This window comes from Myxine glutinosa, chromosome 13 (assembly GCF_964187855.1).
Source record: "Myxine glutinosa chromosome 13, kmMyxGlut1.1, whole genome shotgun sequence".
NCBI classification, from domain to species: Eukaryota; Metazoa; Chordata; class Myxini; order Myxiniformes; family Myxinidae; genus Myxine; species Myxine glutinosa.
In genome coordinates, this window is record NC_136273.1 from 104773943 (window position 1) to 104800549 (window position 26607).

Genomic DNA, 26607 nt, shown 5'->3' on the forward strand with positions numbered 1-26607 from the left:
CAGAATTCCCGCGCACCTGGAGGGCCAGTTTGTGGGGCAGTCGAATGACCCGGCCGAAGCGCCCCCTGGCGATCGGCGGCGTCCGGGGTGCAGGGATACCAGGTGGGATGCCCCTGGCTGCCCCTGGGATGGGTGCAGGACCGGGGGGCGCCGTGGCGGCGGGGCTGGGCGGTGCCGGGGGTCTGCCCGCAGGAGGGCGGCCCCGACGTGGGGGTCGGGCCACTGGCGGTGGATGGTCCACATCGAGGTGGGCCGGCTTGAGGCGGTCTACCGAAACGCGGTCAGGAGTACCGCCGATGTCCAGGGTGAAGTGCTTCGCCCCGGTCTCCAGCACGCGGAAAGGCCCGTCGTACGGGGGCCGCAGTGGTGTCCGATGGGCATCGTGGCGGACGAAGACGTACTCCGCCGTGCGAAGCTCCGGGGCGACGTGCGTCAGTGGGTGCCCGTGGCATGCCGTTGGCACCGGGGCGAACCTCTGGGCGGTCTCTTGCAGAGCGGAGCGCTGCTGTGCCGCGGACCATGGTGCCGTGGAGTCGGGGAGGAACTCGCCCGGCACCCGCAGCGGTTGCCCGAAGACCAACTCCGCCGCGGATGCGCGCAGGTCCTCCTTGGGCGCCGTCCGGAGGCCCAGCAGGACCCAGGGGAGCCTGTCGACCCAGCCGCCGTCGCGGAGGGTGGCCCGGAGCGCGGCCTTCAATGAGCGGTGAAATCGCTCACACAGGCCGTTAGCCTGGGGGTGGTAGGCCGTGGTTCGGTGCAGCCGGACCCCGAGCCCCTGCGCAACCGCCCCCCAGAGCTCCGAGGTGAACTGGGGGCCGCGGTCGGATGAGATGTCTGAGGGGGCGCCGAACCGGGCGACCCAGGTGGCGATGAAAGCCTGCGCGACATCGGCCGCCGTTGTCGACGCCAAGGGCACGGCCTCCGGCCACCGGGTGGTGCGGTCCACCATGGTGAGGACGTGGGTGAAACCCCGCGAGGGGGGCAGAGGTCCCACCAGGTCCACGTGGACGTGGTCAAACCGGCGTTCCGGCACCGTGAACGGGGCCAACGGGGCCTGGGTGTGCCGGTGCACCTTGGCGCGCTGGCACGCGAGGCATGTCCTGGCCCAGCCGCGGACGGCCTTCCGGAGGCCATGCCAGACGAACTTGTCGGCGATCAGCCTTTGGGAGGCCCTCGCGCCCGGGTGGGACAGGCCGTGGATGGCGTCAAACACCTGGCGCTGCCAGCCCGCGGGCACAATGGGGCGAGGACGCCCGAGGGAGACGTCGCACAAGAGGGCCGCGCCCGCGCCGTCGAACGGCACCTCGGTGACGCGGAGGCCCGTGACGGCGGTCCGCAAGGCCTGGACGTCGGGGTCAGCGGCCTGGTCCGCTGCCATCCGGGCATAGTCGATGCCGAGGTGGACTGCGTGGGCGACGGCCCGGGAAAGGCAATCCGCAACCGGGTTGTCCTTCCCCGCGACGTGCTGGATGTCCGTCGTGTACTCGGACACGGCCGAGAGGTGACGCTGCTGCCGGGCCGACCACGGCTCGGTGACCTTGCCCATCGCGAAGATCAGCGGCTTGTGGTCGACGAAGGCAGTGAACGCCCGGCCCTCGAGCAGATGGCGGAAGTGCCTGACCGCCAAGTGAAGTCCGAGCAACTCGCGGTCGAAGGTACTGTAACGGCGTTCGGGCGGGCGAAGCTGCCGGCTAAAGAACGCCAGCGGTTGCCAAGCTCCACGCACCCATTGCTCGTGCACCGCGCCCACCGCGTAGTCCGAGGCATCGGTGGTGAGGGCGATCGGTGCATCGGGCGCCGGGTGCGCGAGCATGGTGGCGTTAGCCAAGGCGAGCTTCGCGCCCGTGAACGCCGTGTCCATCTGCTCGGTCCAGGTAACGTCGCCTTTGCCCGGCTTACCTCGGAGAGCTTCGTGCAGGGGGCGCAGGAGCTGGGCGATACGGGGCAGGAACCGATGGTAAAAGTTCACCATGCCCAGGAACTCCTGCAGCCCTCTGATCGTGCGGGGGCGCGGAAACCCCTTCACCGCCTCCACCTTGGCCGGCAGGGGGACGGCTCCGTGCCTGGTGACACGGTGCCCCAGAAAATCGATTGTGGCGGCGCCGAACCGGCACTTTGCGGGGTTCACAATCAGGCCATGCTGGCCCAGGCGTTCGAAGAGCGTGCGGAGGTGGTGTAGGTGCTCTTCGCGGGACGCGCTGGCGACGAGGATATCGTCCAGGTAGACGTAGACAAAATCCAAGTCGCGCAGGACGCTGTCCATCAGTCGCTGGAACGCCTGAGCCGCATTCTTCAGACCGAAGGGCATGCGCAGGAACTCGAAGAGTCCGAATGGCGTGATGACCGCCGTCTTCGGGACGTCCTCCGGCCTGACGGGGACCTGATGGTAGCCACGTATGAGGTCCACCTTCGAGAAGAAGGACCTGCCCGCCAAACGGGCGGAAAAGTCCTGAATGTGGGGGACGGGGTAGCGGTCGGGAGTCGTGGCGTCATTGAGACGGCGATAGTCCCCGCACGGTCGCCATCCCCCGCCGGGCTTCGGCACGATGTGCAGCGGCGACGCCCAAGCGCTCTCTGAGCGCCGAACGATGCCGAGTCGCTCCAGGGTAGCGAACTCCGCTTTTGCCACCGCCAGCTTCGTCGGCTCGAGGCGGCGTGCCCGGGCGTAGACCGGTGGCCCGACGGTGGGGATGTGATGGGCCACCCCGTGCTTGACGGCCCCCGCTGAGAAGGTGGGCCGCGTGAGGGCCGGGAAGCCGGCGAGGAGGCGGGTGAATGCGTCCGCTGCCGGAAGCGTACAGACCAACGTGGCCGGAACCGAATCGTTCGGCAAGCCGCTTGGCAAGCCGCTCGTTGAGCTGGGCAACGCACATGCGAGCGAGCTGAACGTCTCGGCCTGGACAAGCCGTCTGCGCTTGACGTCGACCAGGAGCCCATTAGCGCACAGGAAGTCTGCGCCAAGCAGTGCCATGGGCACGTCGGCGGTGACGAACGTCCATCGGAAAACCTGCCCTCCAAACCGCAGAGAGAGGCAGCGTTTTCCGTACGTACGGATGGGCGTCCCGTTCGCGGCAAGCAGCGCGGGGCCCCCACCCGCGGCGTGCTTGTCTGACGTGCCGGCGGGAATGACACTCACCTGTGCTCCCGTGTCGCACAGGTAACGGCGCCCGGAGAAGGTGTCCGTTATGAACAGCAGGCTGCTCGAACGGCCGGCGCTCATCGCCACAATTGAGCGCCGGCCCGGGCGTTTCCCGACCCGTTGAAGGAGCACGGTGGATGACACCGCCGAGCTTCGTGGCCGAACTTGGCGTGGAACCAGCACCAGGTGGTGGAGCTGGAGGAGCGCGGCTGGCTCCGCCAGGCCAGTGGAGTCGACGGGTTTCCCCGCGGTGGCGGTTTTCGCCGCGGCGGTGGGCGGGGCGTGGCGGCGTTCACGAGGTGCGTATCAGCATGCTGCTGAACCACAGCGTGCTGTAGAAGATGATGCTGTGGAACATCAGCGTGCTGTAGAAGATGATGCTGTGGAACATCAGCGTGCTGTAGAAGATGATGCTGTGGAACATCAGCGTGCTGTAGAAGATGATGCTGTGGAACATCAGCGTCGAAGGCCGTGACGGCCACGCCAACGCTCGCCCGCGTGTCCGAAGCGGCGAAGTACTTGTCCGCCTCGGCCGCCAATGCTCGGGGTTCCGTTAGCCCGGTCCCGGCCAACGCGAGGCGAACCTGCGCTGGAAGTTGGCGACGGAAAAGCGCCCGGAATAGCGAACCGGGGGCTTCGTCGCCCAACAGTGACAGCATATGGTCCATTCGGACCGACGGGCGCGTCTCACCGAGCTCGGGGAGATCCAGGAGGCGATCGGCCCGTGCGTCGTCCGTGAGGCCGAACGTGGCTAGGAGTAGCCGCTTGAGTGCCTCGTACTTGTGGCCGTCCGGTGGGTGGCGAAGGACGGACACAACTCGAGCGGCCGTGCCGGGCCCGAGGGAGGCGACGACATGGCAGTAGCGCAGGTCGTCGTTGGTGAGGCGCCGAAGCTGAAATTGGGCTTCGGCTTGAACGAACCAGACTTCGGCCTGGGCCTCCCAAAATTCGGGAAGTTTAATCGCCATTGCCTTGTCGTTGGCCATTGCAATGGCGTCGTGTTCGGAAGGATCGCTACGGCAGATCCAACGTCGAGGGTCACCAGTAAAGCGCGGCGTTACGCGCGCTGCTTGTGAGCAAGGAGGAAGCGGACAAGCGGTAACATATAAACGTCTTTATTGTAAGACTACACTGTAACACTGAACTCCTCCGGGCTGGTCGCCCGGTGTATATCATGAGGCCACGCCTACCCCTCGGGCGTGGCCACCGCCCACTTGGTGCGTGGAATGATGTCACCACGCCAGTGGGCTTTTGTGTCCGCCACAGTACGATGAATAAATGCATTTTGTTTGTATTTAATATGTATTAATTTTTTAACGTGATTTTCAGCGTCATTATGAGTATTGTACCCAGTGGTGTTGTGCCAATTTTTGAGGTACCGCAGCCCTGCATAAATGTGTCGGCCGTGACGTCATCGGAAGATCTTAACTCGGATCACATGAAATTGAAACATGACACTCACCATTTGAGTCCCCAAAATGAGCGATGAATGAAATATGTACCTTCTACCATGATAAATAAAAGACACGCACGTGCACACACACACACACACACACACACACACACACACACACACACACACACACACACACACACACACACACACACACACACACACACACACACACACACACACACACAAAATCCCCTTTTTAATAAAAAGTCACCCTTTTTTCGACAAAACCATCTCTTTTAAGAAACAGAGAAGTTTTATTGGTGCACACCGCTCCTTTCCTATGCCAACTCCAGGCGCTGCAAAACGTCATCGTTTGCGAGCACACCAATCGCTCCTCAACGTCATTATCCGCACACCAATCGCTCCTCAGCATCATCACTACCACACCCATCGCTCCTCATCATCACTAGCACACCAATCACTCCTCAACATCATTGTTAGCACACCAATCGCTCCTCAACGTCATTACCCGCACACCAATCGCTCCTCAGCATCATCACTAGCACACCCATCGCTCCTCATCATCACTAGCACACCAATCACTCCTCAACATCATTGTTAGCACACCAATCGCTCCTCAGCATCATCACTAGCACACCAATCACTCCTCAACATCATTGTTAGCACACCAATCGCTCCTCAGCATCATCACTAGCACACCAATCACTCCTCAACATCATTGTTAGCACACCAATCGCTCCTCAGCATCATCACTAGCACAACAATTGCTCCTCAGCATCATCACGAGCACACCAATCGCTCCTCAGCATCATCACGAGCACACCAATCGCTCCTCAACATCATCACTAGCACACCAGTTGCTCCTCAGCATCAATGCTAGCACACCAATCGCTCCTCAACATCATCACTAGCACACCAATTGCTCCTCAGCATCATTGTTAGCACACCAATTGCTCCTCAGCATCATTGCTAGCACACCAATTGCTCCTCAGCATCATTGCTAGCACACCAATCGCCCATAACCATCATTGCTCGCACACCAATCTCTTCTCAACATCCCTGCTCGCACACCAATCTCTTCTCAACATCATTGTTAGCACACCAATCGCATCCATGCTATGTGGTCGTGTAAAATGCACTCTTTACACCAAGCTCGTGAATGCACCTCCTCTTTCTACTCTTCCTTCTGTACCCTGCACTCTTTACACCAAGCTCGTGAATGCACCTCCTCTGTACCCCTGCACTCTTTACACCAAGCTCGTGAATGCACCTCCTCTTTATGCTCTTCCTCTGTCCCCCTGCACTCTTTACACCAAGCTCGTGAATGCACCTCCTCTTTCTACTCTTCCTCTGTACCCTGCACTCTTTACACCAAGCTCGTGAATGCACCTCCTCTTTCTGCTCTTCCTCTGTACCCCTGCACTCTTTACACCAAGCTCGTGAATGCACCTCCTCTTTCTACTCTTCATCTGTACCTCTTTACACCAAGCTCGTCAATGCACCTCCTCTTTCTACTCTTCTTCTGTACCCCTGCACTCTTTACACCAAGCTCCTGAATGCACCTCCTCTTTATACTCTTCCCCTGTTCCCTGCACTCTCCACACCAAGTTCGTGAATGCACCTCCTCTTTATACTCTTCCCCTGTTCCCTGCACTCTTTACAACAAGCTCGTGAATGCACCTCCTCTTTATGCTCTTCCTTCTGTACCCCTGCACTCTCTACACCAAGCTCGTGAATGCACCTCCTCTTTCTACTCCTCCTCTGTACCCCTGCACTCTTTACAACAAGCTCGTGAATGCACCTCCTCTTTATGCTCTTCCTTCTGTACCCCTGCACTCTCTACACCAAGCTCCTGAATGCACCTCCTCTTTATACTCTTCCCCTGTTCCCTGCACTCTCTACACCAAGTTCGTGAATGCACCTCCTCTTTATACTCTTCCCCTGTACCCTGCATTCTTTACACTAAGCTAGTGAATGCACCTCCTCTTTATATTCTTCCCCTGTTCCCTGCACTCTCTACACCAAGTTCGTGAATGCACCTCCTCTTTATACTCTTCCCCTGTTCCCTGCACTCTTTACAACAAGCTCGTGAATGCACCTCCTCTTTATGCTCTTCCTTCTGTACCCCTGCACTCTCTACACCAAGCTCGTGAATGCACCTCCTCTTTCTACTCTTCCTCTGTACCCCTGCACTCTTTACAACAAGCTCGTGAATGCACCTCCTCTTTATGCTCTTCCTTCTGTACCCCTGCACTCTCTACACCAAGCTCGTGAATGCACCTCCTCTTTCTACTCTTCCTCTGTACCCCTGCACTCTTTACACCAAGCTCCTGAACGCACCTCCTCTTTATACTCTTCCCCTGTACCCTGCACTCTTTACACTAAGCTAGTGAATGCATCTCCTCTTTATACTCTTCCCCTGTTCCCTGCACTCTCTACACCAAGTTCGTGAATGCACCTCCTCTTTATACTCTTCCCCTGTTCCCGGCACTCTTTACAACAAGCTAGTGAATGCACCTCCTCTTTATACTCTTCCTCTGTAGTCTGTGCTACGTCACTACTTTCACTCGTTTCACTTCATCTATCTGCCCAGGTGTTATTTAATCATTGTGTCTCCCATACCTTACCCCAGGTATCCTACCTGCGACGTGAATGTATAGCGTTTCGCATGGTGCAACAGGTATCTGTCGTGACGCTGCAACCTGCCGCGGTGTCTGTGTACGAGTACTACGCTCCAGGTAGGCAGTTTAATTTTCAGGTATAAGCAAGAAAGGTGCACACAGGTGTTTGCTTAGAGGTCAGGAAAGGTTATCCCTTCGTTCACTAACCGGGATCACAATAGTAAGCGCACACGAGATGAACAGTAACATTGTGTGTAGTTTACTTGATCCATACTGTGCACCTGCCATGCATATACCCCTTATGTGTACCTGTACAGAACGACACTGCACTACCTTTTACCATCCCACGAGGTCACTGCGCAACCTGCCACGGCTTTGTAATGACGAGAGATGCAAATGTGCAGCAGGTGAGCTTCCTTGTGATGTCTGTCAATATGATCACTGTTTCCATGGTAACCACCTCTTGTGTACCTTTTCTGCATGAAATCTCAGGTTTTACTGAAAAGGTAAACCCTACAAGAAAACTATATTGCATGAGCAAAAATAACACGTGAGCCGCACCAAAAATAACATGCGAGCCGCACCCAAAAGAACACGTGAGCCGCACCAAAAATAACACGTGAGCCGCACCAAAAAGAACACTTGAGCCGCACCAAAAAGAACACGCGAGCCGCACCCAAAAGAACGTGAGCCGTACCCAAAAACGCGTGAGCTGTACCAAACACGTGAGCCGTACCAAAAAACACGTGAGCCGTACCAAAAAGAACACGAGCTGCACCAAAAACATGTCAGCCGTACCAAAAAACACGTGAGGGTCGTGAGCCGTACCAAAAAACACGTGAGCCGTACCAAAAAACACGTGAGTCGCACCAAAAATAACACGCCGCACCAAAAAGAGCACGTGAGCCGCACCAAAAAGAGCACGTGAGCCGCACCAAAAAGAACACGTGAGCCTCACCAAAAAGAACACGTGAGCCGCATCAAAAAGAACACGTGAGCCGCACCAAAAATAACACGTGAGCTGCACCAAAAAGAACACACGTGCCGCACCAAAAAGAACACGCGAGCCGCACCAAAAAGAACACGCGAGCCGCACCAAAAAGAACACGTGAGCCGCACCAGAAAGAACACGTGAGCCGCACCAAAAAGAACGCGTGAGCCCCACCAAAAAGAACACGTGAGCCGCACCAAAAATAAAACGCGAGCCGCACCAAAAAGAACACGCGAGCCCTGCGAAAAAGAACACGCGAGCCGCACCAAAAATAACACATGAGCCGCACCAAAAAGAACACGTGAGCCGCACCAAAAATAACATGTGAGCCGCACCAAAAATAACACGTGAGCCGCACCAAAAATAACACGTGAGCCACACCAAAAATGCGTGCACTGCTTACAAAGCATGTCAACTAACACACGCTTACAATGCTTACAAAGCTTATGATGCTTCCAAAGCTTTTCAAGTAACAAGCTTACAATGCTTTGCAATAAGCTTACAAAGCTTTTCAACAAACTTACAATGCTTACAAAGCTTTTCAACAGGCTTACAATGCTGACAAAGCATTTCAAGTAACAAGCTTACAATGCTCACAAAGCTTTTGAAGTAACAAGCTTACAATGCTCACAAAGCTTTTGAAGTAACAAGCTTACAATGCTCACAATGCTCACAAAGCTTTTCAAGTAACAACCCTACGATGCTTACAAAGCTTTTCAAGTAACAAGCTTACAATCCTCACAAAGCTTTTCAAGTAACAAGCTTGCAATGCTTACAAAGCTTTTCAAGTAACAAGCTTACAATGCTTACAAAGCTTTTCAACAGCCTTACAATGCTGACAAAGCATTTCAAGTAACAAGCTTACAATGCTCACAAAGCTTTTCAAGTAACAAGCTTACAATGCTCACAAAGCGTTTGAAGTAACAAGCTTACGATGCTCACAAAGCTTTTCAAGTAACAAGCTTACAATGCTCACAAAGCTTTTGAAGTAACAAGCTTACAATGCTCACAAAGCTTTTCAAGTAACAAGCTTACAATCCTCACAAAGCTTTTCAAGTAACAAGCTTACAATGCTCACAAAGCTTTTCAAGTAACAACCCTACGATGCTTACAAAGCTTTTCAAGTAACAAGCTTACAATCCTCACAAAGCTTTTCAAGTAACAAGCTTGCAATGCTTACAAAGCTTTTCAAGTAACAAGCTTACAATGCTTTGCAATAAGCTTACAAAGCTTTTCAACAAACTTACAATGCTTACAAAGCTTTTCAACAGGCTTACAATGCTGACAAAGCTTTTCAAGTAACAAGATTACAATACTCACAAAACTTTTCAAGTAACAAGCTTACTATCCTCACAAAGCTTTTCAACAGGCTTACAATACTGACAAAGCATTTCAAGTAACAAGCTTACAATGCTCACAAAGCTTTTCAAGTAACAAGCTTACAATGCTCACAAAGCTTTTCAAGTAACAAGCCTACAATGCTCACAAAGCTTTTCAAGTAACAACCTTACGATGCTTACAAAGCTTTTCAAGTAACAAGCTTACAATGCCGAGAAAGCTTTTCAAGTAACAAGCTTACAATGCTCACAGAGCTTTTCAACAAGCTTCTGATCGAGAAACCGGAAGCGGAAACGTTTGTTTTTGATATTATTGAGAGTTGATGTTTTTCATTTATTGAGAGTTGATGTTTTTGATATTATTGAGAGTTTATGTTTTTGATTTATTGAGAGTTTATGTTTTTGATATTATTGAGAGTTTATGTTTTTGATATTATTGAGAGTTGATGTTTTTGATATCATTGAGAGTTGATGTTTTTGATATCATTGAGAGTTGATGTTTTTGATATTATTGAGAGTTTATGTTTTTGATATTATTGAGAGTTTATGTTTTTGATATTATTGAGAGTTGATGTTTTTGATATTATTGAGAGTTTATGTTTTTGATATCATTGAGAGTTGATGTTTTTGATATTATTGAGAGTTTATGTTTTTGATATTATTGAGAGTTTATGTTTTTGATATTATTGAGAGTTTATGTTTTTGATATTATTGAGAGTTGATGTTTTTGATATTATTGAGAGTTTATGTTTTTGATATCATTGAGAGTTGATGTTTTTGATATTATTGAGAGTTGGTGTTTTTGATATTATTGAGAGTTTATGTTTTTGATATTATTGAGAGTTTATGTTTTTGATATCATTGAGAGTTGATGTTTTTGATATTATTGAGAGTTTATGTTTTTGATATCATTGAGAGTTGATGTTTTTGATATTATTGAGAGTAGGGAGATAATGGGGCTTCCAGGACACCCATGTATTTAGATGGGACTTTTCCCCAAACTGCCCATTTTTCCCCCGATTACCGCGACACCCCCTTCTCCTTTTACATGTAAGTGAATGGGGGAGTCCTTACTTAACCTCCAAGGACCACGCGACATTCAAAATTCCTCATTGATCCTATGAATATTTGCTCATTTTCTAATTTTTTAAACAACTCCATTCTCTTATGGAACTCATCCCCATCTAGGATATTGATAAACTTTACATCAAGTACCTTTCTCTGTGCGTTTATAAAATGATATGTTTCACGGAGGGACCTGGTCTGTCCTCCTCCCGATCCACATACCATTTTAAAATTATAATATTTATTATCCGGTTGATAACCATCAAAGTTCTCACTCCACTCTAATATATTTTTCTTCCCGCCCTCCATTACCCCACTTAACAAATGAATACGTTTATCCGTCTTGAGGACCTTCTGACCCTCTCAACCTCTCGGATCTGGTATTTCTCACACTCATTATGTTTTCCATTTATATACCAAGGTTGATTACACCTCCACCCTTTAGTCTGGTTAATACTTGGTTCTATCATTTATTTATTTATAAAAAAGGCGGCGGTAGCCCTTAAAATCCCTAACCCCCCTTTTTAACTTATCACTTATATATATATATATATATATATATATATATATATATATATATATATATATATATCTTATCACTTATATATATCTTATCACTTATATATCTTATCACTTATATCTTATCACTTATATATCTTATCACTTATATATCTTATCACTTATATACTTATATAACCATAAGGGAGACTATCAATTCCATTTTCTAAAATATATCGTTTATCATCATATGCTCCTAGTGCTAGTTTATTTATCTCTTCTGAATATAATTAATGCTTATAACTCCTAATCCCTTTTACCTTTCGATATTGTTCCCCCCCACTCATCAAACATTGATAATAATGACCAAAATTTATACTTTCTTTAATTACATTTTTCTTAATCCCCTTGAGCTTCTGATCACACTTCTCCACATTCCCAACTCTATATTTATACGCATAAGCCTTTGCTCTCAATGCTATGAACTCACTCAGAATATTTCCACCAAGCTCATCCTTGAACTTTCCAATCACCTTTTTATTTTGATTCGAGAACAATTCACTCTTTTGATCATAGTTGCTTGTATCATAAATTACAGAATCAGCTTTCATATCATCATAGACGTCATCTGTCTTGATACTCAGAATGAAGCTGTCCGTATCCATATACATCAACATGACGTTATCATCATACTTTGTTTTCAAATTCTCTTAATAATATTCATACATCAGTAGTTTTGATAGATCGAGAACAGTAGTACCAATATAAATCGGTTTATCCATTTCAATTTCTTCTTTCATCATATGAACAGCACAAAAGTTTTCTGTAAAGATTTCAACACGCTCAAAGCTCGGTCTGTTGATTAGTTTGGAAGTTTGTTCCCAGGAAGTTGTCAACTTAATATTTTGTCTCTTTCTAACATTTTCCATAGTCTTCCCAAACACTGCGTTATTCATCAACTTATAAAAATCTTTCTCAAAGTCAGTCTTTCCAAGCGTTCTCTTTCGAGTGTTAAAATCAATATATTTCATTAACCAATAACTCTGTTTGAATTTCAGGACCCGATGAACTTTCTCAACAATTAGACCATGTTTCACAAATTGTAAAAGATTTCTCTGATGTAGTACATAGTTCTTCTTATCAAAGAATGTTGTTAAAAGTTTTTCTGTTCTTGATTCCTTATCAAATGATTTCTGATATTCACTCAACCACTCTGGGTTTGTTAATTCTTTCTCACACCCGAAAGGAAGATCTTTATGTTTCTCAAAGAGTTCTTTTGGATACTTTAGATCAACCTCCAGGAAATACCCTTCTTTCCTTTCATCCAACTCTTTTTGTGTTGAACTCAAAATCTTTTCTAGAACACCCTCATGATCACTCTCCCATTTCAATCCTCCATAAGGTTGTGCTTGGGACATTGCCCACCCATAGAGGTTGTTGGCGTCATAATACATGAGATAGGAACTATCTTTCTTTGGATCATAATCTGGAAGATATTTGTTATTTGCTTTTGAATATCTTGATGAGCAGACTTGTGAAATTCCCCCTCTCTTTGCTCTCTCTATCATCAGGAGCATATCAACATCGGTTATCAAATCCAAATCTTGTTTAGTCATTTTTAGCATAGCACTCCAAGCAAGACCCGGTGCTGTGAAATAATGAGCAGGGTCCAAGCCATATCCAGAAAGACACACAGATCTAAATGCTTCGAATACATCTGCTAGAAGAAGGACATCAGTCTTGAGATAGAGATCATGATAATCACCCATATTATTGATATTATATTTTTTCCAAACATTTTGAGCATGTACATAATCATCATCTGAAACATTGCTATTATTTAGAATATTATAAAAATCTTCTTTTGAAGGAAGTTTCTTTTCACCAAATCTTTTAAATGAATCCATATAGTCGTACGGGTAAATTCCCTTTTGTGTTAGGAGTTCCGTATCCTCATAATTACTCTCCAAACATGGAAATTTTTTCAAAATTTTAACTAGGTTAGCAAGAGGACTAGCCATGAATTTATATGTATCCAAGAATCGAATTCTTGTAGTTGGTCTTGTTGGAATGATTTTTGTAAAGGAGATGTATTTTTGATCTGTACTTGGAATAGCACTGATACTCCGAGGAGTCTTTGACAACTCTTTAATAAACAAGTGTGTATCATAATGAGCGTTGTTATGAAGAAAGACAGGAATGAACGAGGGGAGTTTATAATTAATATTACAACTTTGATGAGCCGGACCTCTATATTTACCAGTGAGATGACAATGATCTCTAACCTTTAGGCTTTCACCAATTTTCTCCCCACAAATATGACAGGTAGCCTTTGGCTGTCTAAATTCTCTTTTTTCTTTACTTGTTAAGGACATTGGTTTATTGGTTTCTCTCATTATCATGGTTAATCGAACACAGTCTTTTTCTAGTCGTTTCACAAACTCCTCTGGGGCATTTGAGCCTCTATACTCCTCTAACTTGTTATATTCACCACAAACGGATGATTTGATATAATAACAAAATCCGCAAGGAGTATGTTTTTGATACTTATTTGTGTATGATTCTTTTGGATCTGGAGCTGCTGTTGCTATTTTTTCCAAGATACTCTCAAAATCAGCATATATCACAAAAGGATGTTTAATTGTTTTATTTTGATCTTTGAATGAAATTTTAGAACCAGGCTTTGGAAGTGTAATGACTGTTGCTTTCTCATTTGAACAATATTGTTTATGAGTATCCAATCTCTCCTGTGAATGAAATGTATTCAAACACCGATGACATGGATAAACTTTACATTTTCTAGAATAGACTTGTGATTTAATTAATCTTGAAAAGTTCTTGATATAAGCATAATGTTCAATTTCACCAGATCGGAAATACAAGAGATCAACATGTTTTTCTTTCTCATCATCTGAGATTTGTAAAATCTGCACTTTATTCTTTTCAGTCAACCCATAGACATTTATAGAAATATTATTTAACTTTTCAAACTTTGGAATATTATTAAGAGTCATCGGAAATTTCAAATTTTTCATATTCAATTCATTTTCATATTTCATATAATTGCTTACTCTTTCAGCATGTTCTTTTGCTGGATGTAGATATGCCAGTACAGACCACAAGAAACACTTGTTATCAGTATTCTGAATATTTACTATAGCATTTTTATCTTTGATGATTTTAGGAAGTTGAATATATGATCTTGCTTGTAGTGGATCAGATTTAAAAATGTGAACATCAACAAACAGAACCTTTTCAACAGTGAGACCGCTTCCGACAATAAGATCATCAATATTATATTCACTATATTTAAGCTCATTAAAGACCTGTTCTTTATTTCTATTATAATCATTTTTATTAAGTACCATGTAAGTTGTTGTATGTAGGTAAAAGTTAAATGGTGGATCTTCCTTTTTACGAAGAACCAATTTAGTCCCCAAATAATATTTACAACTTCCCATTTCAGATATAGTCTTATCAATCTGATCATCTATTCCTTCCTTTGTAAGATCAACAGCAGCTCCCAGAGAACGGGGGACTGGATCTTTGAAACGGAACAATCTAATTTTAATATTTCCTTTGAAAGCACCATCTAAATTTTCAATCTCATAATATGGAACATGGTGTTTCTTTGTCTTCTCATGACGCTTCCAATCCTTCTTGAGGATGTAGTGTTGACAGCGCTCACAATAGACCTTTGGAAGAACCTTTGGTTTGAGATTCTTCAAATGTTTTTGAGTATCTAAGTGTTGATCATACCCACTTCTCAGAACCCATGTCTTACAAATCTTACAATACTTATTATCTTTACTCTTTAAATGTTTTTGTGTTCTATAATGTTTTTTGATATGTTTGTAGTTCTGCTCACAACTCTCACAGTAAGTAGAATTCGTCATATTTATATAGTAAAAAACTTCACTATTTACTAGTTATCTTTTACTTAAAATAAAACATGAAAAAATTGAAAACAAGAGTCAGGAAACTCAATTAAATTTGGGGCAACTTATTCATATGATTCTTGGTTAGGATGTGATATCTATAACTAGTCTTCTTCATATCCTTATCACAAAGATCACAATGTTTCATCTCTTCTTCTTTATAACCGTTAAGAACATTATCTAAATGGTGCTTTGTTTGTTTATGTTTCCTTTTATCAAGTACTCTAATTAGCTTATTACAAGGTTCACATCTTATCATATTTTTACTCTTATCAGATGTATTGATAGCATGTTTAATGGTCCTGATATGAATATCATATCGATTGTACTGTTTATCACAGGCGGAACAATAACCAGATTTCATGTTATTTATATAGTGAGAAACTTCATATTTCTTCATCACTAAACTCTATATAGTAATCGGAATCATCAATAAAACTACTCTCATAACTATCATTTGAGCACAAACTATTAGCATCATAACTATCATCTGAGTTCAATGAAATACTATCATCACTATCGTCCGAGTTCAATGAAATAGTAAAATCTTCACTGCTGTAATGACTCATATTTAATTAGCAGAAAAAACCTTTCCATCTATACCAATATACTTTCTTTCATTAACGGATTCAATCTCTACATTTTTAATATCAAAAGTTATCTTTAAATAATCTCTAACTATCATAGAACGAAATGACATTTCACCAGAAATATTAACATCATTCATTTTACTTAGATCTACACCCTTTGGATTATTAAAGTAAATACAAATTTCTCCACGAGTATTGTTGATGGTCTTATCATTCTTTTTCAAAGTATCGTGGTCAATCACTTTTTCAAGCTTTGAATAAATTGCCAGGAGTAGCGGAGAAACTTTTGTTAGATTTACTTTAATGGATGTCTTTCCAGGTATAGTTAGAGCTCTTCCTTTAAATGAAATAGAGGGGCTCATGTTATTTTCCATAACTGGTTTTACCCAAAAATTTCCATATTTATCTTTGTTCAATTTAACATCTTTGACATATTTTTCTATATCTTTCACCGAAGTAGAGATTGATTGAAATTTGTCTTTTGTGCTTTGAAACATTGTATTTATTAATGAATAAACTTGCGTTTAGTTTAAGTAAAAATTTACCAGATAAATATGATAAGTTCTGAAGGATATTTAGAATTTCCAGACTCTCCATATGATAAATTAGAGAATTGTCCGGCTTGTGATAGAATAGGGCTTAATAATGAGGGTTCATATAAACAATGTATTTTCTGTGATTTAATTTTAATTAATGATAATAAAAAAAACAAAAAAATATATAACTCTTTTAAATTAGAACCAAAAATGAATTACTTTACAAGATTAATAAGAGAGATGAATGTTAAGTATTGTGATGATAATACACCATTTCTTTCAAGGGAAGAGACTATTTGTATTGAGGAAATGTATAAGGGTTTAATGATATTTATTATTCCAAATAATTTTAATGGAAATGTTAATACAAGATACTATATAAATAAAATAATGAATTATTTTGAAATTAAACCCGAACTCAGGATAAAATATAGAGTTTCTAAAATAGCTCAAAAAAAGTTAGATGACTTGTTTTCCAAATATATAAATGAATGATTTTTTACCCGTTTGGGAAAATAAGATAAAATTTAATAACCATAAAAACATTCCAAATTCATTGAGATGTCTAATAGTTGGTTCAAGCGGATGTGGAAAAACCTGTTTACTTTTAAAGATGCTCCTTGGTCCTAATTTTTTAGATTATGATAATTTAATAATTTTTACAAAGTCTAGTTTTCAACCCGAGTATCAACTACTCTCACAGGGTTTTAATGCAGGTCTTAAAAAGGAAGACATTATCGGTTTATTTAAACTTCAAAACAAACTAAATGATTATAATATTGAAGATATAATACAATTATTTTGTGATACACAGAAATCAAAATCGAAACCAAAACCCATAACTTGTATTCTCAGTGATAATACGGATGATATACCTTCACCTCAAGATTTAGATAAATCAAAAAAGAACCTCGTCATCTTTGATGATTGTGTTAATGAGAGAAACCAAACAGTAATGGATAGCTACTATACAAGAGGGAGACATTCTTCTTGTAATTGTATATATCTTAGTCAATCATATTTTCAACTCCCTCGACGCTCAATAAGAAACAATGCCAATACTTTTATTTTATTTAAGTTAAATTCAATAGATGTAAATAATTTTTGGAGAGATAATTGCTCTACGTTATGTAGTAAAAAAGAATTTGAAAATTATATGAAACACACGATTGAAAAATATAAATATATTGTTGTGAAACAAGATGAGATATTAAAGGATGTATTTTTATTTTAAACATAATTACATATATAAATGATAACTATTATTATTAATCTTGTGGGTAAATCTGCTTCAGGAAAGAACTTTCATAAATCTAAACTCTTGAATAGTAAAAATGAAAAGATTGTAAGTTTTTTTTAAAAACACCCTATGATTCGTTTTGTGAGTACTACAACCAGAGCAAAGCGACCAGGAGAAGTAGAAGGGAAAGATTATTACTACATTTCAATGGAGGAACATATGCGATTGAGGAACGAAGGTCAAATATTTGAGGAGGTCTCTCTTGGTTCTACAAAATATTCACATTGTAAGAGTGAGTTCAATAAAGTAAAATCTAATGGTCTTGGGATTTTAGAAACTAATCCTGAAGGAATGAGACAAATTATTAAACAATTGTGTGGTGATGGAGTTAAGATTTTATCATTCGGTTTTGATATCGATGAGGAGACTCAACGCAAACATATGAAAAGCAGAGATACAAGTATTAGTGAAGAAGAAATAACAACTCGTATTAATACCAATAAAGAATTTGATGAAATATTTAAAGAAAAGGATTTATTTCAACACATTTACTATAATGATGAAGAAAAGGAAAATTTTCCCATTGACCTTTACAATTCATTAAATGATATTTTTCAATACTAAATGAATGCCGAAGAAAGAGAAAAAGTTTAAGGAACATCAACAATTAGTTTCAAAAGTTGTTAAACAACAGGAAGAGATAAAGAAGAAACGGAGACAGAAACTAACTGGTGAAGAAGCCTTTGAAAGAAAACAAGAGAAATTTTTTAAACCGCTTTTAAAAACTCAACACCCTACAGTTCCCACGGTAGAATTTACTCCGAAAAAACTTCAAATGCTCAAAGATTTTAGTCAGATAACAAAACAAGAACTTGGAAAATTAGAATATAATGATGAAGAATTATTTCAGAAACTTGGAGGTAAATCAACCCCCTAATTATGTAGTGGAAGCTCTTCAAAACAATGAATATTTGGCAGATTCAAAAACCAGAGCAGGTCTCATTCCAACAGAAGAACCAGCAGTGTTTCATCTTGTGGAAGAAAAGGTATTGATATTTAATGATGAATTGATGTTCTTGAGTTCTACTCAACCAAATGTTAAATTAACTCCAAGATTAATGTTTCTTCTAACAAACCCCGGATTCAGCGGTTCAAAATATTTTGAGGAACCACTTGATATGGAAAGAGAGGAAGATAGGGTATATATTGAGTTGCTAAATGCACTTGATTATGGAGTTTCTATTGCTGGTAAAAGTAAGAAGAATGAGAAGGAGAAACATATTATTGATGCTTTAAGTAAGCTTGGTTCGGGTGTTAGTTTTCTTCCAAATGACCCATCACAATTAGTTAATAGGCTATTATTGTTGTTAGGTAGTAAGAAGGCTGGAAACAACAATTGTTTTAATGAATCCTCAGCCATTTTAGATCAGTTGATGAATATGAAAATAATTAATAAATGTCAATACAAAGATATTTTATTAGATATTAAATAAGATGAGAAGCACAATTCTTAGTTTTAATTTCACAACGACCGATTACACAGCTTCATTCCCTTACCCACTACAACTTGACCCCCTTACCTCATATGAGGCATCTTTATTGTCGATGGAAACTTATAATACCTTGTTTAATATCACAGAGAAAAACAACAAGTTTAGTTATAATCCAGGAAGTGGATATAAAACTATAACCGTTTCACCTGGAGCTTACGAGATTTCTCAAATATCTTCAGAAGTCTCTCGCCTTATGAAAGAAAAAGGTGATGAACCAAAAAATATTGTAATAGATATTCAAAAACACACTTCAAAATCAACTATTAAACTTAAAAATAATTATAAAGTTGATTTCACGATTGAAAATTCGTTTAGAGAGCTATTGGGTTTCTCTTCAAAAAAGATTGAAAATAACGGGACGTTTTACAGTGATAATGTTATCCAAATATCCTCCGGTATAAATTCAGTATTAATTCATTGTGATTTGATTGATGGTGCTTATAACGATGGAATAAGAACAAATACAATATTTTCATTCAGTGCATACTCAACCCCGATTGGTTATAAATTTAATATGGAACCAAAAAATCTTGTCTATTTACCTGTGTCAGGAAAAACCATATACAGAGTAAATTTTAGGATAACCGACCAAGATAATCGTATGATATCCTTTAATGATGAAATTATATCCATCAGAATTCACCTACGTGAAGTTTTTCAATAAATAAATAATGGTTATTGTGAGAAAACACGAGTTGGGAAAATATAAAATAATTACAGGGGAGGGCATGTACCTTTCACCATACTATACAAGGTATGTGGGTAGAGGATACTATAAACCAAAGAGACAACGGGGTGTGGGTCATCAATTTCGAAATAAAGGAGATGGGATAATTGATACTCTAATGGGTATTGGTTCAACCATCCTTAAACATAAAGACCTAATTGGTTCAACTGCTTCTGCCGTGGGCTCCGTTGCGGGTGCTATAAAGAGTATAAAAGATGCTCAAAAGGAGTCTCATAAATTACAAGCAATCAAAGAAATAAAAAAAGGTAAAACTCAACTATCTTCACAAGAACGACAAAAAATCATTAAAATACTTGGGTCAGGGTTTCAACGATTTTAATACTATATAAATACAAGTATGGAAGCGATTGATAGTATCTATGATTTGGATGATACAATTATCATTTCAAACTCCACAAAAAAGGAAGACTATTTTAAGGTAAATGCTATAACAGGAACAGACTGGAATTCAAACGGAACAAAAAGTTTTGAAATAAATAATCAACAAACTTACTTGAATATAGCTGATAGTTTCTTGCTGTGTAAATTTAAATTCACTAAGGCTGCGAATAATACTAATGCTACACTCGTAAATGATTTCTTCTGGAAAATGTTTGATAGTGTTCGCCTGTATATTGGAACACAAGAGGTTGAAGCGGTTGATTATGTCTCTGCTACATCTGAAATGATGAAATTTACACTATATTCGTTTGGTGATAGAATGGGTAAGGGAGCTGTTGAAGGTTTTATTCCTGATATGTCAACGGGTACAAACACAGACCCTGGTTATAGTCAAAGGAAGGCAATGTATAATGATGACACAAAACCAGAGAATAGTTTTACCGTAGCAGTACCTCTGAAAGGTATATTTGGATTTTGTGATTATGACAAAGTTTTGTATGGTCTTAAAATTAGATTTCAACTACAAAGGAATGATAATGTAAATAGGTTGCTTTTTGGGGTTGAAAATGCTTTTGGAGACAACAATAAATTTGTTATTAATGATTTGTGTTGGTATATCAGTGAATATACTTCTAATCTTAAAACGGAAGAGATGTTAAATAGAAGACTTAACTCAAAGAAACCGCTAAATGTATCATACCTTAAAAGAAGATGTCAACACGTTAAACTGGAACACACTACCTACACTTGGAATTTGGGTGTTCTTCAAGGAAAGCCACGATACCTCTGGCTCATTTTTTAAAAACCAGATGGAGAGGACGGTACTAATAAGAATAATGCGCTGAGTGATAATGCTAAGGTGAAACAACTTCGGGTTTCTCTTGATGGCACATTTTATCCGCGAGATAGATTGGAAATTGATTGGGAAAAAAATGATTATGCGGAAGCCTACAAGTCCTACCAAAAGGTGTGTGAAAGTAATGGTAATAATGATCCTATTTTGGATATGGTTGCGTTTCAAAAACTTTATACAATCTACGCAATTGACCTGAGTTCTCAAAAGGAAACTATAAAGTCTAATCGAGTGGATACTTCTCTATACATTGAAAGAGGGGAGAGTGAAGAGGTTAATGCATATTGTTTGCTTTTGGAGGAAACAGAATTACAGATTAATACAGATAATGGTGTTATGATTAATATCACATAGGTTTTTTCTCATAAATAAATGGTTGGGGTATATGTTAATCAAATCAATCTTAATAAATTAACATCTTGTATTCAAAATCAAAAGCCTTGTATTATTAATGTTAATACAATTCAAAGAAAAGGAGCTGTAAGAATTGATGTTTTACTCACACACACACAAGTAAAAACACTAAATGATACTGGTTCACTTAAAATAAAAATGACAAAACCTATGTTAAATAAATATTCAATAGACGAGTCAAGAGGAGGATTTCTCCCGTTTCTAATTCCTTTATTTGCTGGTTTAAGTGTGGCGGGAGCATTGACTGGTGGTATTTCAGCAGCGGTAAAAACTGCTAACGAAAGGAAGGCACAACTAAAAGCTCAAAAAGAATTGGAAAGACATAACAAGGAGTTGGAGAAACAAATTAGTGGAAGTGGTGTAATTGTAGATTTTGCTCAAAAACTTGAAAGTCTACCTGATAAAGCTAGATTGTTGGTTGGAGATATGCTTTCCTCTATCGCTCAAGCGGGTGTTAAACTAACTAAACGGGGTAATGGATTGTATCTTTCTCATAAATAAATGGATAAATGGTTTAAACAATTTGGAAAGAATACAACGTCAAATATAGAACTAGCTAAGTATTGTAAAACACTAAAAATTGATAATGTGGTTATTTGTATGAGAGATGAATTAATACATATAAATAAGAATACAAAGAATATTATTATGAATTTAGACACACAGAATGGTTCTCATTGGGTTTGTATTCATAATAGTCAGGATAAATATTATTTTGATAGTTATGGTATGCCACCACCTGTTGAAGTAATACAATTCTTACAGAATGGTGTTTATCAAACATTTCAAGTTCAATAAATTAATTCTAAATGTTGTGGTCAATTATGTTTATATGTATTATTTCAACTCAACAATAATGAAAATTTTTATGATATCATTTTTAATCTAATATAAATGACTTATGTTGGAAAAGATGGTTCTATCTTTGGAAAATCCTCTCAGGATATTGATTTATCAAATTATTATACAAAGGCACAGGCTGAACGACAAAAATATAGTGTAAGTAAAAATATTAATATGAAGAATACTTATAAATTAATCAATTATCCAAACCCTACAGATGCGAATGACTTAATTAGATTAAGTGATTTATCACAATATATATTTTTAAAGAAAACAGCACGTTTTGTTAAACAAGTAAAATTTACAACCACAACACCTGGTTATACTGACCATACACCTTTCCTCATTGAATTTAACTACCTGCTTACAATTGAATTTTATAAAGAAGGACATATAGTTAATATGCGAATTAATAAATGGGGGTATGATATGCCTGATTTAGGGTATAATTGGTCTTTTTCAATAAACATAGAAGACCTACATGATTTTAATCAGTCTCGTAAAGAAGAATATTATCCACTTGGTGAGGATAAGGATTTATGTGGAAGTACAATTAATAAACAACAAATACATGGTTTTAAGAAAAGAAAAATATATGATAGTATAGCGAAGGTTAGCATGACAAAGAAGGAAGGTAATGAGATAAGGATAGAAAGCCGAGGAATACAAACCGATTTGGTCGTGGGAAGATGGGGTGGTATTACCTGTCATAATATTAATCTCACATATATTTCTGATACATAAATGGCAGGAAGAAGACTACAAGAGAATTATAATTTTTGTATTCAAGGATACCTACAAGAAAAGGGTGCTCGGTATTACATACCTTATGATTTGGAACATATACATGGGAATTTTGTCATTAAAAACTGGCCTTATACTGATATTGTTAAACCCACAAATAGAGACTTGTTTAAAGTATTAAATAAAAATGAACTTCTCAAAGTTATGAAATATAAAACTCTTTTAGAAATCGTCAACAAATCTTATTGGTATCCTATTATGAGAAAAATAATTATAGATACAAGAATATCTCAAAATCCAGATGAGTATATGTATAATATTCTTTGGGGCTCAAGCTCAAGGGTAGCAAGGGATGAGGAAGGAGTTAAAGAAGAGAAGGAGGAAAGAGAGAAGGAGGAGAAGGAGGAAAGGGAGAAAAAGAAGGAGGAAAGGGAGAAAAAGGAGAAGGAGGAAAGGGAGAAAAAGGAGAGGGAGAAAAAGGAGAAGGAGGAGAGGGAGAAAAAGGAGAGGGAGGAAAGGGAGAAAAGAGAGAAGGAAGAGAGGGAGAAAAAGGAGAAGGAGGAAAGGGAAAAAAAGGAGAGGGAGGAAAGGTAGAAAAGAGAGAAGGAGGAGAGGGAGGAAAGGGAGAAAAGAGAGAAGGAGGAGAGGGAGCAAAGAGAGAGGGAGGAAAAATATAAAAAGATGGAAATCAGTGAGATTAATAAAAGATTGAAGGTATTACAGCAAATAAATCAAACTCAACGCACTGAGGAGGAAAATAAAGAAATGAAAAGTCTAATGGAAATATTATTTTCAAGAATAACGGCGTCAATGTCTTCACTTTCAGGGAGGAGATTTGAACGAGAAAGTGGTGAAGAAGAAGAAGAAGAAGGAAAAGATTATGTGGTTGATGATGTTGGTGTTATTGACTTTAGTTAGTTTTATTTGTAAATAAATGGAGGAGAGAGTGAAGGCATTCCTTAGGATTCTTTATGTTTTAAAAATTAAGATAGAAATGTATATGTTGAAAACCAAAAAGGTTTTGATCCTCTGTCGGAATTTTTCTGATAAATAAATATGAGTTATTGTCTCAAATGTAAAAAGAAAACTAAATCTAAAAACATCTCTTATGTTAAAGCTAAAAATAATAGAGTTTATCAAAAAGGAATATGTCAAGTGTGTGGCTCTAAAAAGTGCCAATTCATCTCTCCTAAAAGTGGAGGAGACATACAAAAGTTTCTCTCAGGAAGTAAATTTACAACAACTGGAATTCCAGGGGAATTACATCTACCTGGATATTCTTTCTGTGGTCCTGGAACAAACCTAGATAAAAGATTAGATGAGGCTGACAATCCTAAACTTTGGTCTAAACCTATAAATAGGGTTGATGAAGTGTGTATGAAGCATGATATTGCTTATGGGAATACCACTACATTGGATGAAAAACATGAAGCAGACAGAGAAATGTTATATAATTTGTCTTTGATACAAAATCCTACATTGAGAGAGAAAGTTGATCGGTTTATTGTTAAAAAAATGATAAGTGTCAAATTGAAACTTGGTCTTGGTTATTCACCCTCAAAAAACTATTAGACTCCAATGATGTCATCAAGGCTGAGGAGCTTTTGGCTAATGAATTACACAAACCTATAATCACAAAGTTTAAAAGAAGGAAAGTTTATTCTAAATACACCGACCACATATGGTCCGCTGATTTAATTGAATTGAATAATGACAGGGGATACAGGTATGCTTTAACCGTTATTGATTTGAGGAGTAGATTTGCCTGGGTTGTTCCGTTGAAAAACAAGAGAGGTAATACTTTAATGTTAGCCTTTAAGCTAATATTTGATAGGGATAAAAGGAAACCAAAGAAGTTATGGACTGATGAGGGAACAGAGTTCTATAACAAAATATTTATGAAATTTCTTAAGGGGGAGGATATTAAATTATACAGCACCTTTAATGAAGGAAAGACAGTTGTTATTGAGCGTTTTAATCGCACTTTAAAAGAAAAATTATATAAAAAATTCACACAACTCGGTTCTCAACAATGGGTGTATTTAATCCAGAATATTGTTGATAATTACAATAATACAGTTCATTCATCAACAAAATCAAAACCATCAGAAACATTTACAAAATTAAAATATGAAAAGGGGATTAATTTGAAAAAACCCAAGTTCAAAGTTGGTGATATTGTAAGAATATACAAATGGAAAAGCCATTTTGAAAAAGGTTATACACAAAAATGGACTCGTGAATTATTTAAAATCATTGATGTAATGGATACAGTCCCTTGGACCTACAAATTATATGATATGAATGGGGAAGAAATCTTGGGTTCATTTTACTCACAAGAATTACAAAAAACAAAACTGATAAGCCATTAAACAACAACCATCCATATATTAGTGATAAGATAATGGGGTTAGGGATTTTAAGGGCTACTGCCGCCTTTTTTATAAATAAATAAATGATAGAACCAAGTATTAACCAGACTAAAGGGTGGAGGTGTAATCAACCTTGGTATATAAATGGAAAACATAATGAGTGTGAGAAATACCAGATCCGAGAGGTTGAGAGGGTCAGAAGGTCCTCAAGTCGGATAAACGTATTCATTTGTTAAGTGGGGTAATGGAGGGCGGGAAGAAAAATATATTAGAGTGGAGTGAGAACTTTGATGGTTATCAACCGGATAATAAATATTATAATTTTAAAATGGTATGTGGATCGGGAGGAGGACAGACCAGGTCCCTCCGTGAAACATACCATTTTATAAATGCACAGAGAAAGGTGCTTAATGTAAAGTTTATCAATATCCTAGATGGGGATGAGTTCCATAAGAGAATGGAGTTGTTTAAAAAATTAGAAAATGAGCAAATATTCATAGGATCAATGAGGAATTTTGAATGTCGCGTGGTCCTTGGAGGTTAAGTAAGGACTCCCCCATTCACTTACATGTAAAAGGAGAAGGGGGTGTCGCGGTAATCGGGGGGAAAATGGGCAGTTTGGGGAAAAGTCCCATCTAAATACATGGGTGTCCTGGAAGCCCCATTATCTCCCTACTATTGAGAGTTGATGTTTTTGATATTATTGAGAGTTTATGTTTTTGATATCATTGAGAGTTTATGTTTTTGATATTATTGAGAGTTTATGTTTTTGATATTATTGAGAGTTTATGTTTTTGATATCATTGAGAGTTTATGTTTTTGATATTATTGAGAGTTGATGTTTTTGATATCATTGAGAGTTTATGTTTTTGATATTATTGAGAGTTTATGTTTTTGATATCATTGAGAGTTTATGTTTTTGATATTATTGAGAGTTGATGTTTTTGATATTATTGAGAGTTTATGTTTTTGATATCATTGAGAGTTTATGTTTTTGATATTATTGAGAGTTTATGTTTTTGATATTATTGAGAGTTTATGTTTTTGATATCATTGAGAGTTTATGTTTTTGATATTATTGAGAGTTTATGTTTTTGATATTATTGAGAGTTTATGTTTTTGATATTATTGAGAGTTTATGTTTTTGATATTATTGAGAGTTTATGTTTTTGATATTATTGAGAGTTTATGTTTTTGATATTATTGAGAGTTGATGTTTTTGATATTATTGAGAGTTTATGTTTTTGATATCATTGAGAGTTGATGTTTTTGATATTATTGAGAGTTTATGTTTTTGATATCATTGAGAGTTGATGTTTTTGATATT

General features: G+C 40.0%; 1 protein-coding gene across 1 annotated transcript in view; it reads left to right on the forward strand.

Annotated features, from left to right (window-relative positions):
- The window catches only part of LOC137439162 (complement C3), a 421636-nt gene that overhangs the window by 371865 nt on the left and 23164 nt on the right, over window positions 1–26607 (forward strand). The window contains exons 37-38 of the mRNA XM_068134902.2: window positions 7189–7294; window positions 7495–7584. Coding sequence (XP_067991003.2) covers window positions 7189–7294; window positions 7495–7584 — 196 coding nt within the window. The remainder of the gene's footprint in view (window positions 1–7188; window positions 7295–7494; window positions 7585–26607) is intronic.